General features: G+C 55.8%; 2 protein-coding genes across 3 annotated transcripts; both read right to left on the bottom strand.

Moving 5' to 3' along the window:
* Positions 1–208: 208 nt before the first annotated feature.
* UFSP1 (UFM1 specific peptidase 1 (inactive)) lies at positions 209–1369 on the bottom strand. Its single transcript, XM_055561679.1, has one exon. The coding sequence runs from the start codon at positions 791–793 to the stop codon at positions 365–367; it is 429 nt and encodes a 142-aa protein (XP_055417654.1). The 5' UTR covers positions 794–1369; the 3' UTR covers positions 209–364.
* Positions 1370–1558: 189 nt separating this feature from the next.
* ACHE (acetylcholinesterase (Yt blood group)) lies at positions 1559–7269 on the bottom strand. 2 transcript variants are annotated; one of them, XM_055561676.1, is made up of 6 exons: positions 7192–7264; positions 5919–6080; positions 4526–5612; positions 3677–4161; positions 2711–2880; positions 1559–1796 (listed from the first exon to the last, which is right to left on the bottom strand). In XM_055561676.1, exons 3-6 carry the CDS (start codon positions 5588–5590, stop codon positions 1675–1677), a joined length of 1842 nt encoding a protein of 613 aa, XP_055417651.1. In that variant the 5' UTR covers positions 5591–5612; positions 5919–6080; positions 7192–7264; the 3' UTR covers positions 1559–1674. The 2 variants fall into 2 exon arrangements, with proteins under 2 accessions (XP_055417651.1, XP_055417652.1); XM_055561677.1 differs by lacking the exon at positions 5919–6080 and having other exon boundaries at positions 7192–7269.
* Between the last annotated feature and the right edge of the window lie 11662 nt (positions 7270–18931).

Genomic DNA, 18931 nt, shown 5'->3' with positions numbered 1-18931 from the left:
ATGGACTGTAGCCCACCAGGCTCCTCTGTACATGGAGTTCTCCAGGCAAGAATACTGGAATGGCTTGCCATGCTCTTCTTCAGGGGACCTTCCTGACTTAGGGATCAGACCTGGGTTCTTGCATTGCAGGCAGAATGTGTGTGTGTGTGTGTGTGTGTGTGTGTAGTACAACATAGACCTCCCCGAATTCTCCCCCAAAATTGCTGGGACCATGGTTAGCTGGGTCTTGCCCACTTTATTGACAACAAAGGTCTCAGGCTTTGCTGGGACTTCCTGGGGGTCTGACATTAGGCAGCCTCTGCCTTTGAGATGAGGGTGGATGAATGTACAGGGCTAGAGGCTGCTCAGTGCTGGGAACTTAGCCTCAGTCCAGGGCACGGTTCTGCTCTTCGGAGTTACAGCTGGTCATACACAGGTTGTAGAAGGAGTGGGGGTCAAAGGCTGTGCTTACCTCTTGCCAGCCCACCCAACCAGCAGCCTGTAGTTCACTGGGGTTCTTCGGAGCACCCCAGCAGTGAGGGTCCAACACCAGGACGTAGGCTTCTGTGCCTGGGCCCAGGCATACTCCCAGCAAGGCCTTGGACTGGGCATCTGCATCTCCGCCAACCATTACAGGCCCCCCGCCCCGGGCAAAGTGGGAGTACAGCCTTTCCAGTTCCCCCTGAAGCCCTGCTCCACGGGGAACGTGACGCAGCCGCCCTTGGGGCCCCCCGAAGTGGTCCAGGCAGAGGCTGGCTTCTACACAGCCGATCCAGCTCTGAGAGCCCCGGAACCCGGGGGGCTTGTCGCCCATGTCCTCCAGGGCCGCCTGCAGTGCACCCAGTTCGGGTACACCCACGGGCCGGCCCTCTGGCCATGAGAACAGCGTCTGCAGAGTGCGGTAGCCACATCCCCAGCCGCGGTCGTCCACTCCGTCACAGCCGTAGTGGTAGTAGAGGTAGTGGCCCGAGAGGAGGGCCAGGCGGGTGGGGCCGCGGCCGGGCAAGGCCAGGCCCAGGTGGACGTCCTTCAGCAGCTCCAGGACGGTGGGCGGGAGCGGCGGTTGTTGGGCCAGGCAGGTGCGTCCTCCAGGCAGCGAGGCGCGAACTCCAGGTTCCAGCGCTCCTTCTCCGCCCCGAGTCTAGGGCTGACCGCAGGCAGCACCACGCAAGGGCCCCGGGATCGCTCGTCCGGCCCCTGGTAGCAGCGCATGGCGCGATCGCGGCGGTGAGGACCAAGCAGGTCCTCGGGTCTCCCACAATGCACCGCCGCGCCCGCGCCGCCTGCCTCACTGCGCAGGCGTGAGCTCCTATTCGCGGGCGGGCCCTACCCGCTGCGGCTGGGGAAGACGGTACGCTGCCCCCAGCTTCCTCTCCCCGCTCCGACTTTAGCACCCACCCCTTTATTCACTCCGCCCCAGTGGTTGGAGCGTTCTGCCCTGACCCCGACTCCCCAGTCGCGCGTACTCCCGTGGCTGTTAACAGTTTATTGGCAGCCCAGAGGGCGAAGGCACCGCGGGGGAGGGGGCTCGGCCCGAGGCATGCAGAGGGCCGGGAGCCCCAGGGGAAAGTCGGGGGTGGGTGGGCAGGGTCTAGGGATCCTCCGTGTAATATCCCAGCCCATAAATAAATAGTATATACAGCTGAGGGGCCAGGCAGAGCGGGCAGGGCAGGGGATGTGGGGGTCCCGCCTGGGTCACAGGTCTGAGCAGCGATCCTGCTTGCTGTAATGGTCAAACTGGTTCTTCCAGTGCACCATGTAGGAGCTCCAGCGATGGAACTCGGCCTTCCATTGGCGCTCCGCCTCGTCCAGCGTGTCTGCGGCCAGAGTGCCCGGCAAGTGGGTGGGGGAAGGACATAGGGAAGAACGGGAACGGACATGCGGGAGTTGGAGACGGGGTAGCGTGAGTTCAGAGAGGACAAGGAGAATGCAGGCGACCACGTGGGGTGGTGGAAAGAGGATCAGGAGAATATGCGAAAGACAAGACCAGAGGGCGGGCGAGGGTAGAGGCGGAGCCAGAGAAGGATGGCGGTAAGGAGGAGGGAGGGGAAGAAGATGACCGGAAGACAGGAGGACCGAAGGGATCAGAGGAGGAGGTCCGTGGGTTGGTGGGGAAAAGAGAAGAGACAGAAATGGTTGGCGTTTATAGCTCCACTAGGGGGTGCTATCTAGCCCCAGGGCCTCCCTCACCCCCCAACACCGAGCTCAGGCTCCAGAGAATAATTGTATATAAAAAAAGAAAATTGGCTTTTTCATTTCCATTTAAACAATGAAGGTGTGTGGGTCCCTGAGATGGGTCGTAGGTGTACCGCCCCCCCGCCCCTCCTCCCGCCGTTCCCTGTCTAGTTTCAGTTTCTCGGTTTGAGGAGGGAGGGGTCGCTGGGTCGGAGATCCCTGAATGAGGCCCTTCCCCACGATCCGACCACTCTTTAGAGGAGGGGGTGGGCGGCCCTGAGGCCGGAGAGGGGAGAGGCCGTGGTCACAGCCGCAGGAGCCGGGAGAGGAGGAGAAAGAGGAGGAGAAGGAGGGGCAGGGGGAGGCCGGGCTTGGGCCTCGGCGCCGCCTCCCCGTGGGCGGGGCCTGAGCAGGTGCAGGGGGCCTCCGAGGCTGGGGGGAGAAGAGAGGGGTTACACCCGGCCGGCTCCCAATACCCTCTCTCTCTTTCTCCACGCCCCTTTACGCCCCCCGCTCCCCCGTTCCGCCCAACCCCTGCCCGCAGGCCCCGGCGTACCGGTGGCGCTGAGTAGTTTGGGCAGGAAGCGATTCCAGAAAGCGCAGGCCTGGGCTCGCAGCCCTCGCCGCACCTCTAGAGGCCGCAGATTCAGGCTCACGTACTGCTGCGCTCCCGCCGTATACGGTGGCCACTGTGGGGCTTTGGGGTCCCGGGGGTCATTGGGGTCTCTGCGGAAGGAAAGGGGAGGCTCAGCCCTTGGGGTCTGAGGAATGGAGATGGGGAGTAAGAGGGGGCAGCCTGTTTGCTGACCCCTGCCCTGCCCTCTTAGGCTCCTGGGAGAGCCCATCCCCTTCCTCCCACCACCTCATTAATCCTTTCTCTTTTCCAATATGTTCTGTCCTCTGGGGTCTTTCCCTTCCTCCTGCCCTCCCTCTTTCTGTTCCTATTCTTGTTCTTTGGTGTGGTTTTTTTTTTGGCCACACTCTGCATGCAGTAGTTCCACACCCTCTGCTGTGGAAGCCGAAAGTCTTAACCACTGGCCCATCAGGGAACTCCCCGTTGTTCCTCTTCTTTACCCTCAATTATTTCTGTTCCATCTTTGTTTCTCCCATTTAAAAAATTGCTATAATTTACTGGGCCCTTTCTCTATAACCAGGCCCAGTCATAGCTCTAAAAACATCATTACTTCTGCTGACACCCAGGTGATGGGGATATTGATGGTCCCCTTCTTCAGACAGCTAATAAAGTCATCACTGGTCCAGCTGATGCAGTTCTACAGTCCATGCTCCTATCTGCTATGGTGACTCCTTTATCCCTCTGCTCTGTCCTTGTATCATCAGGACCTTGCCTTCCTCCTTCCCTTCTCTCGGGGTCTCCTTTATCATTCTTTCTCTCCCTCTTTGTCTCCTTTCCTTTGTGAACTTGCCCTCTCTCTTTGGCCTTTTGTTTCTGTGCCTGCTTATCTTCCCCTCTCTCTGTTTATCCCTGGCTCCTGGAGGCCCTCCTTCCCTCAGCACCGCTGACCCTGTGCGGGCGAAGTTGGCCCAGTATCTCATCAGTCGCTGGGCAAAGGTTCTCTCCTCGATGGTGTAGTTGAGCGAGGGTTCCAGGGGGAGCCCGAAGATGAACTCGATCTCGTAGCCGTGGGGCACCCCCATCCAGAGGGGCCAGGAGAGCGTGGATGCACGGTGTTCAAAGATGTAGGCATAGACACGAGCGCCCTGAGCGGCCAGTCGCCCAGCCAGCTGGGCCACAGGGCACACAACGTTGTGGTCGCCCACCACATCACTCAAGGCCTCCCTCAGGCGTGCTGGGTCCTCAGGGTGCAGCCAGTCTGTGTAATGCAGGACCACAGCCTCGGCAGCCAGGTCACTTGCTTGGGGGACCCCGACCCGCACCCCGGCCAGGAACTGGGCCCGGCTGATGAGAGACTCATTGTCTTTGCTGAAGCCTGGGGCCCCATAAACCAGAAAATAGGAGCCCTCATCCTTCACCACACCCACCAGCACCTGGGGGGACAGGATGGAGGGATGGGGCGGGGCAGGGGAAGCACACACAGACAGGCAGACAGAAACACATGGACAAAGAGCCAGAGAGATGAAGAGTTATAGACCCGGAACCAGGGAGGAAGAGTTCGAGATTGGGGAAGGGAAAGAGAGAAAGAGAAAATATACCCACATTTCCTTTCCTCTCTGTCCCTCTGACCACCCTGGGATGGAGCCCTCAGGGAAGAGGAGGGGGCCATGGGTCCCAGAAGCCCGGGCCTTTGGGAGTGGGTCTGGAGGCACCTTCATGCCTGGGTTCCCAAGGGGAGGGGCGGGTGGGAGAACAGGCCTAGATGAACTAGCTCCACCCACTCTAGCCACTAGTCACCTGCAGGCCATGGAAGTCTCCAGCATTGATGAGGGCTTCGGGTGTGTCACTGAGGAAGTCTCCGTCCACCACAGGCACGAAGGAGAAGCGGAAGACGCTTTCCTGAGGCAGCACACGCCACTCATGGTCCACCAGATCCTGGGCTGGCCGTGCCCGCAGGCAGGCCACCAGCTCTGTGTCATTGCCACCAGCCCCACCCGGGGGACAGCCCACAAGGCGGGCCAGCAGTGTGGCCCTGCGGCGGGCCTCTCCTACGCCCACCGTGGCCCAGGGCCCATTGGGTGCCCCGCTCTGCAGCACGGCCCTGTGGAACAGGCCCCGGCTGGGTGGGGACAGCAGGTGCATGCCCACAGAGGCGGCACCTGCACTTTCCCCAAACAGAGTCACTGATGTTGGGTCCCCCCCGAAGGCTGCCACATTCTCCTGCACCCACTGTAGTGCCAGCCTCTGATCCAGTAGCCCCACATTGCCTGGGGCCTCCCGGCTCCCCGGCAGGGCCAAGAAGCCAAAGGCGCCCACCCGGTAGTTCATGGACACCAGCACAGTCCCCTCGGCCTGGGTCAGGAAGCGGCCATCGTACACATCCAGGGAGGAGGCCCCGCTGTAGAAGCCACCCCCATAGATCCAGACGAGGACAGGGGTGGGGGACGAAGGCCGGGGGTACGGTGTCCACACGTTGAGGTAGAGGCAGTCCTCACTCAGCTCGCGGTTGGGGTTCCACATCTCAGTGCCCTCAAAGCCGGGGTACAAGGTGTCCACATACTGGTAGCAGACGCTTTGGAAGGCTGTGGCATTCAGCACCCCTGGCCAGGGCCGCTTGGGCTCTGGTGGCAGAAAGCGACGGGGGCCCACAGGTGGCTCTGCGAAGGGGATGCCCAGAAAAGCAGAGACAGGGCCCCTGGGGGCCATTAGGCGGAGACCCCGCAGTCGGCCCCCACGCACCATCACCAGCAGCTCTGGGTCCTCTGGGCCCTCGGCCTCTGCCCCTCCTCCCAGAAGGAAGAGGAGGAGAAGGAGCGGGGAAGCCAGGGAGGGCGTGTGCAGGGGACACCACGGGGGCCTCATGGCTGCCAGGGCAGGCAGGCGTCTGCTGGGAGAAAGAAAGGCAGAGGCTGAAGGCTCAAGGCTGCCAGGAGGGAGGAGGTGATTAGGTAACACTCTTGCTCAGGGGTTATCACTGAGCTACAGAGGAGGTGGGGCAGTTTGGCAGAGAGGAGGAGAGAGTGGAGGGAGGGAGGAAGACAGGCAGAGACAAGGACATAGAAGAAGCTAGAGGGGACAGAGATCAGGCACACGCGCGCGTGCACACACACACACACAGACAAATGCAGGGAACAGAGATAGACCTGCCCAGCAACACCCTCCCCTGCGAGGCAGAACCCACTGCCCTCACCTCCTTCCCCCAGTGGAGTGCCTTGGGCCCAGTGGAGGCACCACAACTAGAGGCCGCAGGCCACCGACAGGGGCGGGGCCCTCACTGACGGGAGGCGCCCGATGGGGGAACTTGAGGTGGCGTGAAGGCGCAGCCTCTCCTGCAGTTGGCCAGGGCCGGGCCCTGGAGGGGTATGGGTTGGGCATTCACGGTGTGGGAGTCACAGGCCCCAGGGTACCCCAAATCCTGCATACTCCATATCCTGCTCCACCCAGCCCCGCCTCATCCACTGTCTGACACAGCGCACTGGTACCGGCGGGTGCCCGTCTACTGCGCACCCCTCTCGCCTAGCTTCAGACAACAGGCTCGCCAGCCCTGGCCCCCCAGGACTCAAGTCCTCCATCCATCCGATGCTGCGGTGCACGCTGCCGCCGGCGGGGGGCAGTAGAGACCGAGAAAAGGACGGCGCTCCCCGCCCCGAGTCCAGGAGCCGGGAACTTGGGGCGGGGGTCTGGGGGCTCGCGAGCATTGGCGAGGGGTCTGAAGGGCGAGCCGGGACGCCTGTATTCTCGAAGCTCCGGAGATCCCCGGCTGCAGGGGCAGGGGCGCTATTTTGGGGCAGCAGCTGCTGCGGTTCCGGCATCTCCAGCCAAGGGATCAAAATTCCCCGGGTCGGAACTCCCCCCCTCTCCCGCCGGTCACCCCTCACCCAGTCCTCGCCGTCCTGAGCTGGGTGGTGGTGATGGAGATTAACTAGGAAACCCGAGTGGGGCTAATTATAACTCGGGGCTTCCGCTAAGCCTCCCCTATCCCCAAAATAGAGACGGAGTCCCCGCGGGAGGGGGACGCCTTCGTCTGGGAGGGGGCTTCGGCTGGCGCTGCGCAGGGCCACTGGGGTCGAGGGATCCCGGAGGACCCAGCCGCGCTCCAGGAACCTGCGCAGCTCAGATTCCGCCCCCAAGCTGGGGGCATCTTCCTGGGGGCTCCGGACTTGGGAGAGAGCAGGGGCAGCGGCGGTCGGGGGCCCCCACAGGAATCCGGGAGCAGAAGCCGCGGCGGGCCCTGCGGGCTGCCGTCTCCCGCGCGGGCAACCGTAAGTATGCGGCGGCGGCGAGGGAAGAGTTAAGGATGAGTGTGGGGCGGCGGGGGGCGTCGCTGGGCAGGCCCTGGGGCGCGGGGGGCGTCCCGTTTTGGGGGTCTGGGTCCCTCGGGGAGCTCACTGTACCCGGGCCGCGGGATGGACCGCTGCCCGGAGTGGTGGTGGTGGGGGTCCCGGGTGGGACGGGAGACTCACCTGAGGCGGCCGGGCCGGGCCGGGCCGGGCCACGCCGGGAGCTGGAGGCGGCCGATGTTCCCCGGCGCAGGCTGAGCCGACTCTGACAGCCGCCGCCTCCGGCCCCCCGCACACACCCCCTCCGGGCCGCTCGGCGCCCCCGCCCGCCCCCGCCCCTTGTCTCCGCCCCCGCCCCTCCCCGCCTTCCCTGGCTGCCACCTCCCCTCCCTCTCCCTCCCTCCGAGCCCAGACCCAGAGACCCCGGGGCCCAGACGGACTCCAGTGACAGACGCCGACAGACGGACAGACACGCGCTGACAGACACGACCGCAAGAGCCTCAGCGGCGGAGCAGACACCCACAGGGACAGGCAGAGGGACAGAAGAAGCCCGCGGAGACAGACACGTGTGGACGGCCTCCTGCAGTGACAGCCGGAGACAAACGCAGTGACCGACACTCACGGACGGACGGACGGACACACTTGGACAAGTCGGGGCTGGGGGCCGAATAAATGAGCATCCCTGGCCACGACAGCGCAGGGGTGGCGGGAGGACCAGCACGCGAAAACTTGGCTGACGACCCTCTCAGGGGGCCGGGTAACACTAGTGCAGGAAAGGTGACACCTGTGGGAATGAGGCTGTGAACAGATCAGAACACGATAGGAAGTGGACCCCTGAAGAGGGAGGAGACCCCTCGCGGGAGGGAGAGGTGACCCCGGGACGCCCGACAAGGAAGGCCAATGTGGTGGCACGCGAAGAGGCTGCGGGGCGAGGCAGCATTCCGCCGCCGCCGCCGCCGCCGCCGCAGTGGAAACTTCCGGAACCCCCGCGGGTGGGTTCGCGCCGGTTCCCTGACGGGTGACCTCGGACTTTCGTCACGAGGGTCCGCTCGGGGCATGACATCACCAGGCCAGGCTCTCATTGGTCGCCGCGGCCGGCAGGTGGGAGCGGCCTGGCCCGGGCGCCCCTAGCCGGGTCGGAGGGGCCTGAGCCGCACAGACCACCCGCCCCCCTCCCCCCGACCCAGGTCCCGCCCTACAGGGAGTCACCCATGGGGACGGTGCGGCCACGGCGGCGTCCCCGCGCCCGAGGTGAGGTGGAAAAAGTGGGCAGCGGTGTGCTCACGCGAGCGCGCCGCACGTAAGCCCCTTCCTCTCCTGGGGCCGCCGGCTCGGGAGCCCGCTCACTGCGTGGGAGAACGGCCGACGCGGGCGAGCTTCGGGGTGAGCGTGCGCGTGCACGCGCGCGGGGCGGTGCGGGGCGATGTGGGGTGGGCGCGCGCGCACGCTCACTTGGCTGCCGAGCTCTCCTCAGCGCCCTAAGTCGCCGTCAGACGTCGCTAGGGCCCGGGTGGGGTCTCGGGGTCTCGCGAGGACCGCTGGAATCCACAGCCGTGCCCCGCCCGGGGCCGGTCGTTCACGGCTCTCCAAGCTGGGCGGCCCCCAGTCTGCCCGCCCATCACACGGGAACAAACACCGGCCCTTGCTAGCGCGGGACCCGGCGCTGGGTCCAAGTTCCGCTTGCGGGCGGCGGCCGCCAGGTGGCGCGGAATGCAGCCTCTCCGGCCTCGGAAACTGGAGGCCTTTGCGGGTGGTGTAGGTGCCGCTCCCGAACCGTCTGTGCCACGCGGGCACCTCACTTGACTTCTCTGGTCATGAGGTCCTAGGCTGGAGCACGGAGATAAGGGAGATGAAGCACAGCTTATAGCCTGGGGTTATGAACTAGTGATAGTTTAGAAAGTGAAAAGAGAAGGGCGTGTTCTCAGAGTAGACTGCTTGCTCTTGCCCACTTGTGGGGCAGTACCTGTGGAGTAATCCATGGCTGGTAAGGCCAAGGCAGGTTGTGGAGCTTTCTGAAGCCAGTCAGAACTTTATTTTTTTGGGAGGGGGTGGAATATGGAAGGTCAGCCAGTAGGAGAGGGAAGGGGAAGTTGTCTCTGAAGATGCTCGAGATTCGGGGGCGGGAAGGGGTTGCAACGTTATGTCATCACTCTCTCCTCCTACCCCAGGCGTGGGGAGGGCAGGGCCAGAGCTGCAGTAGGGAGATGGAAGGAAGGGCAGGTAGGCAGGCCGGTAGTGGGGTAGGTGGGGGATCCGAGGAGGGTGTTCCGTTCTTGGAGCCCCTACTGTGCTTCCCCAGGCGCTAGGGGGAAGTTGAATGTCCAGTCAGAGATATCTGCAAGTCTTCGTGGAGTCCTGGGGATCTCAGGCCCTGTGCCTCAGCAGTAGGTGCTGCAGAAAGAGGCCCCTGCTCTGGGAGATGTGCGAGGGGCCACCGGGCATCCTCAGCCTGCAGTCTGTCCTAGGATTGTGAGGATGGAGGAGACCATGCAGGTTGTGTCTCCCATCTCAGAGAATTTTAAAATTAGCAGCGGACCACCAGAGAGAGCCAAGATAAAGGGTGCAGGTGTTGGGAGATCCACAGGGCATTGGAGCTAGCCCTGGACCAGGTTTTTAGTGTTCTGCTGACTGGCAGGGAGGTCTCTGCAGGGGCCCCACTGCTCTGGGCCTCAGTTTCCCAACTTGTCAAAAGATGGGTTGGACCTCAGTATACGTCAGAATCACAGGGCCACTTAGAGGGACTGATCCATCAGGTATTAAGTGGAGTCCTTAAGCAGGCATTTTTACCAAGTGGCCAGGGCAGATCCGTGAGGAGAGAACCACAGGAGGACAAATGCTGGATGAGGTGCCCCCCGCAGAGGGGCCAGACTGACTTCCTTGGGATCAACAGGCTGCGTAGGTCAGTAGGAGGTGCTGTGGGCAGTCAGCGGATATAAGAACTAACAGGGAGTCCTCTGGCCACCAAGCTAGATGGACAAAGACTTGAGCCTATTCTTTAAATCGGATAGAACTTCTGGGAACAATTCCTCTTTTTACCTTGAGCCTCTCCCCAAGCTTTGTCAACATGGGGACCTCACCTGTCTAGCCATGACACATGTCCCTCCCTAGTCCAACAAGTTTACCTCCCCAGTGTCCTCTGTGATCCCACTCTTGGGCATAACCACCACTACAGAGATGTGCTGATCCATTTCTTCCTTCACCGTGTCTGTTTATTCAGGAGTCAGTCAGGCTCCTACCACCAGTGATGCCAACTCTACTTCCCTTGCGCCTCTGTCTCCCACGTTTGCTAATACAGGAGACCCCTACTTCCATTATAGCCCTTGCCCCACCTCTGCCAACAAAAAGGATTTTCATGTCGTCTGTTTATCGGTTAGGATTTGGTTCAGGTATGTGAGACAGAAAACCACACTATAATGGCTTGAATGAAATGTAATGGAAATATACTTCTCTCTTAGACAAAAGGGACCCAGAAGCAGGCCATTCAGAGTTGGCGGGCTGTCCTTGATATCAGGGACCTGGTTCCTTTACAAAGAATTTTGTTACCTGTCTTCAGTATGTAGCTTTAACTGCATGGTATAATGTGGCTGCTGGAGCATCAGCCATCACATCTACATTCCCAGCCAGCAGGAAGGAGGAAGGTCTGAAGAAAAGGTCATTGCTCTTCCCCTTAAGGACATTTCTTGGGAATCACAGACACAGCACTTCGGTTTATATCCCACTGGCCAGAACTTAATCCTAAGGTCATAACTGGCTATACAGGAAATTCAGAGATATAGTTTTTGTTCTGGATGACTGTGTACTCATCTAAAGCGTGGCTGTCCTGCTACTAAGGAAGAAGAGGGAGCAGATACCAGGGATACTGAGGTTTGCCAAACCCCACAATGGCCTCCTTTGCCTCTGTCAGTGCAAGACTGAAACACACTTCTAAAATGTTTCAACTCAGGAATGATGTCCCCCACCCTGTATCCCCATCCTCACCCCCCCCCCCATTTTTTTGGCCATACCCCAGGACTTACGGGATATAAGATCCCTAACCAGGGATTGCGGAGAAGGCAATGGCACCCCACTCCAGTACTCTTGCCTGGAAAATCCCATGGACAGAGGAGCCTGGTAGGCTGCAGTCCATGGGGTCGAGAAGAGTTGGATACGACTGAGCGACTTCACTTTCACTTTTCATTTTCATGCATTGGAGAAGGAAATGGCAACCGACTCCAGTGTTCTTGCCTGGAGAATCCGAGGGATGGGGGAGCCTGGTGGGCTGCTGTCCATTGGATCGCACAGAGTTGGGCACGACTGAAGCAACTTAGCAGCAGCAGCAGCAGCAGCAGCAGCAACCAGGGATTGAACGCTGAGCCCAGGGCAGTGAAAGCAGGAAGTCCTACCCACTGGACCTCCAGGGACTCCTGCCCATTCCACTTCTTTCATGAACATCCCCACCCTGCAATTTCTGTGACCTGGGACCTCTGCTAAACCCGGCTGCTTCTGCAGGGATACGTACTGGTTCTTGGGCATTGGGGGAGGGTCTGGCGGGGGCTGGGGTGCTGCTGCCACAGCCGCTGGTAGCAATGAGCTGAGGGACTCGGTGACGTGCTCCCTCTCCCGGAGGAGGCTGGTGAGCGCACTGGCGTGGGGATGAGGGCGGTTAAGGGGTTCCAGATGCTGAGCTCGCACTCGGGTCCTCCCACCATCCCCATGCTTGTGCTGGGAGCGAGGCTGTGCCGCGGGTTCAGGCCAAAGATGCTCTCTAGGACTGCCCCCACCTCAGGCTGGAGGGTGCCTGATGTGACCTCTGCCCTAACCCGTATTAAGCCGTGTGGTTGAGCCCCCGAGTTGGGCTCCTAAGCCATGCAAGAAAGAGACCCTCCTCCCCTCTCTCCACCCTGCCTTTCGACCCTATCTGAAGGTTGGCCTAAAATTCATTCTTGCTCCAAGTGACATCATTTCATGATTCCTTGTTGGATTCATTCATCCATCCTGTTTGTACCTTTCCCCTCTTTTGGCAGTTTTGAGCATTTCACACTTTTAGTCAGTCTCTGGATAGTCTAATTTTATTTTCACATTTCTGTTAACTATTTAACTTGTTTAGTTGCCAAGTTGTGTCTGACTCTTTGCCACCCTATGGACAGTGGGCCGCCAGGCTCCTCTCTCCATGGACTTTCCCAGGCAAGAATACTGGAGTGGGTTGCCATTTCCTCCTCCAGGGGATCTGCCTGACCCAGAGATCAAACCTGCATCTCCTGCGTTGGCAGGCGGATTCTTTACTGCTGAGCCACCAGGGAAGCCTGATATTTAACTAGTTTACAGTATGTCCCATGCAGTTCATCAAACATCCTTTATTCACCTTCCCTTCCTAGCCGAGGGCAGGGTGGAGTGAGGGTTTCATATCTTGCGCCCCAGATTGATTAATTATAAACATCAGTACGCTTCTCGGGTACTGATTTCTATCCAGAAACATACAGGTTCCGAAAGAAGTGAAATGTGTAATTTAATTCACAGTAAATGCATTTAGCCCCAGGTTATCATTTATCTGCTCTGTGTCAGAGTCCTGAAGGAACTCAGGATCTAGGGGTGTGACTCAGCACTCATCTGATGGATCCTGGAGCACTGACCTGTTGCCTTCTCAGGTCCTGGTTTCAAACAGGCTCCAGCCAACCCTGATGATGGCTTTGGTTTAAATGTTAGCAATGCATCTTAGCTGACTCCTTGGGAACAGCTGGCGAGGTTGAATGAGGTACCATCTATGTCTGACACCCAGGGAGCTCCTGTAAGTGTTCCCAGCCGCTCCTGGCTGCCTGCAGGTATTAGCCAGCCAGTGAGAGTCAGCCCAAAGCAGAGGTTTCTTGAATGAACCTGGCTATGGCCCACCGACACTGAGCATTGGACCCAGGAGTGGTGCAGAGGACAGCAGGGCCTGCTGGGGCTGACTGCAGAGTTAGCCGCATGGCCAGTGGTCCTTCGGACAGCTGGAGTCCCAAGTTGAACGTCCACAACATCGGGGACACCAGAGTGGGGTTGGTGAATAGCCCAAACTCAGCATTACTTCCACATCAGCATTTACTGGGGGCTTGTTTGCTAGCCACTGGCCTGACCGCTTGGCAAAACACCATCGTATTTAATTCTTGCTCACAACATCCCAAAGGGATACATCCTGTAATCCTTACAAGGTAACAGACAGGAAACTGAAATTGACAAGACAGAGAGGTTTGCTGATAGAAGAAGCATTTGCTTCCTTTCATCAGCTGGTAAGGGGAGGCCCTGGGTTTTGGGTGGGAACTCTGGCCTGTGATGGAGTTGGCATGCTTTGGAGCCAGCCTCCTCTTCTGTGACTTACCATATGACCCATCGATCCCTCTCCTGGGTGTTGGCATTAGAAAAGTGAAATTTTCTGTTCTCATAGAAATGCCACGCATTGGAAACGACCCAAATGTTCATCCAGGGGTGAATGACTAAATAAACTGTGGTATAGCTACACCACAGAATAAGTCCGCGATAAAATGAAAGAACTATTGTGCCCAGTCAGTCATGTCTGACTCTTTGCGACCCCAGGGACTGTAGCCTGCCGGGCTCCTCTGTCCATGGGATCTCCCAGGCAAGAATACCCGAGTGAGTTGCCATTTCCTACTCCAGGGGATCTTCCCAACCCAGGGATCGAGCCCGTGTCTCTTGCATCTCCTGCACTGGCAGGCGGATTCTTTACCACTAGTGCCACCTGGAAAGCCCGAATTGATACACCAATAACTTGGATGACTCCGAAAGGCATTATGCTGAATGAAAGAAGCCAAACTCAAACGCTTCATTTATATGACTTCTCACAAAGACAAAGCTGCAGGAATAGCAGGCAGATTAGTAGTTTTCAGAAGCTCCGGGTGGGAAGAGGTTGTGACACAAGGAGTGCTGGAGGGAGGTCTTTGTTTGAGTTTTTTCGCCATGTGCCATGTGGCATCCTAGTCCCCCATCAGGGATTGAACCTGCAACTCCTCTCACCATAATTTTAATGTAAGAGTTGTAACCAGGATACTCTTTGGTTCTTAGATTCTTCCTCTTTTCCTCTGTATTGCAACTGTGTCTGTAAATCCACACACTGGATCTTTGCTGTTTTCAAAACATTGTGCTCTAACTGCTGGCGCACAGATTGTCAAAACTCTTAGCCTTGGATACCCTGGCAGATATTCCAAAGGGAAAAAAAATTATAGAAAGGAAATAAGGAATAAAAGGATTATAATAAACGAGAATAATATTATGACCTTCACTTTCTCATTTGCATTTGCCTATGGATGGAGGAGCCTGGTAGGCTGCAGTCCATGGGGTCCCGAAGAGTCAGACATGACTGAGCGACTTCACTTTCACTTTTCACTTTCATGCATTGGAGAAGGAAATGGCAACCCACTCCAGTGTTCTTGCCTGGAGAATCCCGGGGATGGGGGAGCCTGGTGGGCTGCCGTCTCTGGGGTCGCACAGAGTTGGACACGACTGAAGCGACTTAGCAGCAGCAGCAGCAGCAGGAAACTTTTGGGCATCAAAAGTTTCTGAATTGAGAAAAGAATTTCAAAAGAGTGAGCACATGTATTTACGTAACTGAATCACTTTGCTGTACACTTGAAACTAACACAACATTGCAAATCAACTGTACTCCAATAAAATTAAAATATTCAGAAAAGTTTCTGAATCACTTTGAGATGTATCTTTTATAAATAGCAGAGTTGGGTTTTTCTTTGTGTGCCAGTGTTAAAGTCTTTGAAATATAGGTGAACTCAATTCATTTTCTTTTATTATTTGACAGCTTTTTTGTCTTACATTTTCTCCCCTATTTTTTATAACTTAAAAACACTTTTATTGTTTGGACTCTGCTTTATTTTGTGTATGTTTATTCTGATAATTTGGAATATTAAGTTATTTAACAATGGTTAGTGTTATAGAGTATGTAACTTATAGCTGTAATTCTGTTTCTTTAGGAATTAATTCCCTACTGTGAGCAATAATCTTGATACTTTTCTTCTGCCTTCCCGCCCTTCCTTTGTTTCTATTTATTATCTTTTTATCTTATAATTTTTTAGCTTTTTTAGTATAATGGTTTTACAGTGTTATGTTAGATTCTGGTGTGCAGCAAAGTGATTCACACACACACACATATATATATACACACATACATGTATTTTCATATTCTTTTTCATTATAGGCTATTACAAGATACTGAATATAGTTCCCTGTGCCTTACAGTAGGACCTTATTGTTTATCTTCTTACCTGTTTTAACATTTTCCTTTGAACTGTTAAGTAGTTTTATAAGTTTCAGTTCAGTTCAGTTCAGTTGCTCAGTCGCGTCCGACTCTTTGCAACCCCATGAATTGCAGCACGCCAGGCCTCCCTGTCCATCACCAACTCCCGGAGTTCACCCAGACTCACATCCATCGAGTCAGTGATGCCATCCAGCCATCTCATCCTCTGTCGTCCCCTTCTCCTCCTGCCCCCAATCCCTCCCAGCATCAGTCTTTTCCAATGAGTCAACTCTTCGAATGAGGTGGCCAAAGTACTGGAGCCTCAGCTTTAGCATCATTTCTTCCAAAGAAATCCCAGGGCTGATCTCCTTCAGAATGGACTGGTTGGATCTCCTTGCAGTCCAAGGGACTCTCAAGAGTCTTCTCCAACACCACAGTTCAAAGGCATCAGTTCTTCGGCGCTCAGCCTTCTTCACAGTCCAACTCTCACATCCATACATGACCACAGGAAAAACCATAGCCTTTATTAGACAAACCTTTGTTGGCAAAGTAATGTCTCTGCTTTTGAATATGCTATCTAGGTTAGTCATAACTTTCCTTCCAAGGAGTAAGCGTCTTTTAATTTCATGGCTGCAGTCACCATCTGTAGTGATTTTGGAGCCCCCCAAAATAAAGTCTGACACTGTTTCCACTGTTTCCCCATCTATTTCCCATGAAGTGATGGGACCAGATGCCATGATCTTCGTTTTCTGAATGTTGAGCTTTAAGCCAACTTTTTTACTCTCCACTTTCACTTTCATCAAGAGGCTTTTGAGTTCCTTTTCACTTTCTGCCATAAGGGTGGTGTCATCTGCATATCTGAGGTTATTGATATTTCTCCCAGCAATCTTGATTCCAGCTTGTGTTTCTTCCAGTCCAGCGTTTCTCATGATGTACTCTGCATATAAGTTAAATAAGCAGAGTGACAATATACAGCCTTGACGTACTCCTTTTCCTATTTGGAACCAGTCTCTTGTTCCATGTCCAGTTCTAACTGTTGCTTCCTGACCTGCATACAAATTTCTCAAGAGGCAGATCAGGTGGTCTGGTATTCCCATCTCTTTCAGAATTTTCCACAGTTTATTGTGATCCACACAGTCAAAGGCTTTGGCATAGTCAATAAAGCAGAAATAGATGTTTTTCCGGAACTCTTTTGCTTTTTCCATGATCCAGCAGATATTGGCAATTTGATCTCTGGTTCCTCTGCCTTTTCTAAAACAGTTAGTACTTGTTAATTAGTTTTAAATGACATGTATCCAGGAAATGTTCGTGCTGAAAGAATACACATCCACTGAGCTTTGGATATAGGTGCCAAATTTCAGCTAAAGGTCAGGGAAAGTTAGCAGGTATGGTTGGTGTGACCATGGGATATGAGAGGTGATGGTTTTCCTGACCCGGTGGAGGCAGTAAAAAAGTACAGCACCAGGCACTCTAGCCTCCGACAAGCCTGCAGGAGGTTCAGAGTCCTCACTCCCTTAGAGACTGGATTATTCTATCTGGCAGGGAGGCTTGCTCAATGACAGGGACCTTCCTGGGCATGTGGGACCCTGGAAATCTATAGAGGAGGTGCAACAAATTCATAGGAAGTTAGGAATGAGGCAGGCAGTCTATGTGCCCCCGCCCTTTTAAAATTTATTTTTTATTTGTCTGTACCGGGTCTTAGTTGCAGCATGCATGATCTTCAGTTGCAGCACATGGGGGTCTAGTTCCCTGACCAGGGAGTGAGCCCAGGGCCCCTGCATTGGGAGTATGGAGTCTTAACCACTGGACCACCTGGGACATCCATTATTTATTTGGCTGCACTGGGTCTTAGTTGCACATTGCCCCTGTCTTCAAAGGCCCTGATTTGGCCACCTTCACTGCAGGAATGAGAGCTAAGATGCTCCCATCCGCCCTCACTACCTGGTGTGGGAAGGGTTAGCCATGCTGAGCTCAGTTGTGACTCACGATATTTATGACGTTGGGCCACCCATTGCTGATCTGGGGGAAACTGACAAATCCCAGGAATGGGTGCAGGCTGGGGGAAAGACCAGAGATGGCGAAGCGGCTCAGAAAGCCAAAGGGGCTATCCTAATGGGCTCTAAAGGGTCGGGGGAAATGACCTGGAAGCACATGTGGTTTGACTTCGTGGCTGTGGGGACCCCATCTGAACAGCTGGACCAACAACACATTGTTGAGTGGGTCAACCTGTGGAAAGTCTTAAAACTCGAACAACAGGAACTTCCCTGAAGGTCCAGTGGATAAGACTCCATGTTCCCAGTGCAGAGGGTCTGGGTTCGATCACTGGTCAGGAAACTAGATCCCACATGCCACGACTAAAGATCTGTGTGCCCCAACTGAGACCTGGTGCAGCCAAATAAACAACAAAACCCGAACAACAGATCAGACCTGCCCTCTCCGCCCCCACCATCCCTGAGGCCCCGCCTACTCCAGCAGAGCCTTCAGGGGTACAGTCTTGTTCTTTTCTCCTAATGCAAAGAACATGGTAGCTCAGCTGGTAAAGAATCCACCTGCAGTGCAGGAGACCTGGGTTCGATCCCAGGGTTGGGAAGATCACCTGGAGGAGGGCGTAGCAACCCACTCCAGTATTCTTGCCTGGAGAATCACCATGGACAGAGGAGCCTGGCAGGCTGCAGCCCGTGGGGTCTCAAATAGACACAACCGAGCAACACAACACACAATACAAAGAACATATCCTTTGGCATCCTTCAAGGTCAGACTCTGCCACCTCTATCAGTGAATTCTGCCTCTGGGTTTATCAAACCAGAGCTGAAGGAAAATAGCAACTGGGAGCTGGTAGGCTTGTCCCTCCTTGTGTTGCCAGGTAAAGAAAGGTACATATGGAACTGGGGATCAGAGCAGAGAACCACTTTTGAGCAGGCAAAATACTAGTGAAATAGCTCAGGGTATCTCTCTAGCAGGGCTGCCGTTTGCATTAGATGGGTCTGCGACTCCGGAAGGTATGGCTCAGACATTGTGGCACAGACAGCAGGAGGGGAGGAGTCCCTTAGGATTTTGGTCCCAGCTCTGGAAGGGGACAGAAACCCCATCCACTCCCGCAGAGTCACAGCTCCTAGCAGTGCACACGTGCTTCTTCAGGTGGAGCTCTCAGAAGGGAGTAAACCAGCCACCAACAGGCTGACCTCAGAGTGGTCTGGCTGGTGATGGCTCATGAACCCTGGTTGTTAGCTCTTTGAGCTGGTCTGTTCTAAAGAGACTAACCCTATGGCTTGGACAATGGGAAGCCAAGAGGTGGATGATTCATGAGTGGGTACTTGTTGGGGTCAGGGTGTGTGGTGGGAAAGTGAAATGGAGCAGGACTCTGTGGTCCTTGCCATGTCTTCTGCCTGCCTTTTGCCTGTGGAAAACTTTAGTCAAAAAATAAGTTTAATCAGAGAAGTGAAAAATGATGAAACAAAGGAAAACAGTCAAAGGAGACTCAGTTCAGTTCAGTTCAGTTCAATCGCTCAGTCGTGTCTGACTCTTTGAGACCCCATGAAGCACAGCACACCAGGCCTCCCTGTCCATCACCAACTCCTGGAGTCCACCCAAACCCATGCCCATTGAGTCAGTGATGCCATCCAACCATCTCATTCTCTGTTGTCCCCTTCTCCTCCTGCCGTCAATCCCTCCCAGCATCGGGGTCTTTTCAAATGAGTCAGCTCTTCG

The sequence above is a fragment of the Bubalus kerabau genome, chromosome 23, assembly GCF_029407905.1.
Source record: "Bubalus kerabau isolate K-KA32 ecotype Philippines breed swamp buffalo chromosome 23, PCC_UOA_SB_1v2, whole genome shotgun sequence".
Classification (NCBI taxonomy): Eukaryota; Metazoa; Chordata; class Mammalia; order Artiodactyla; family Bovidae; genus Bubalus; species Bubalus kerabau.
This window is presented reverse-complemented; position numbering and strand designations above follow the sequence as displayed.

Excerpts from the sequence above, each read along its gene's own strand:
- UFSP1 (XM_055561679.1), bottom strand. The coding sequence starts at position 793 with ATGGGCGACAAGCCCCCCGGGTTCCGGGGCTCTCAGAGCTGGATCGGC.
- ACHE (XM_055561677.1), bottom strand. The coding sequence starts at position 5,590 with ATGAGGCCCCCGTGGTGTCCCCTGCACACGCCCTCCCTGGCTTCCCCG. Across the intron at positions 4,162-4,525 it reads GAGACTTCCATGGCCTGCAG|GTGCTGGTGGGTGTGGTGAA; the intron begins GTGACTAGTGGC and ends CTGTCCCCCCAG. Across the intron at positions 1,797-2,710 it reads CAAACTACTCAGCGCCACCG|ACACGCTGGACGAGGCGGAG; the intron begins GTACGCCGGGGC and ends CTCTGGCCGCAG.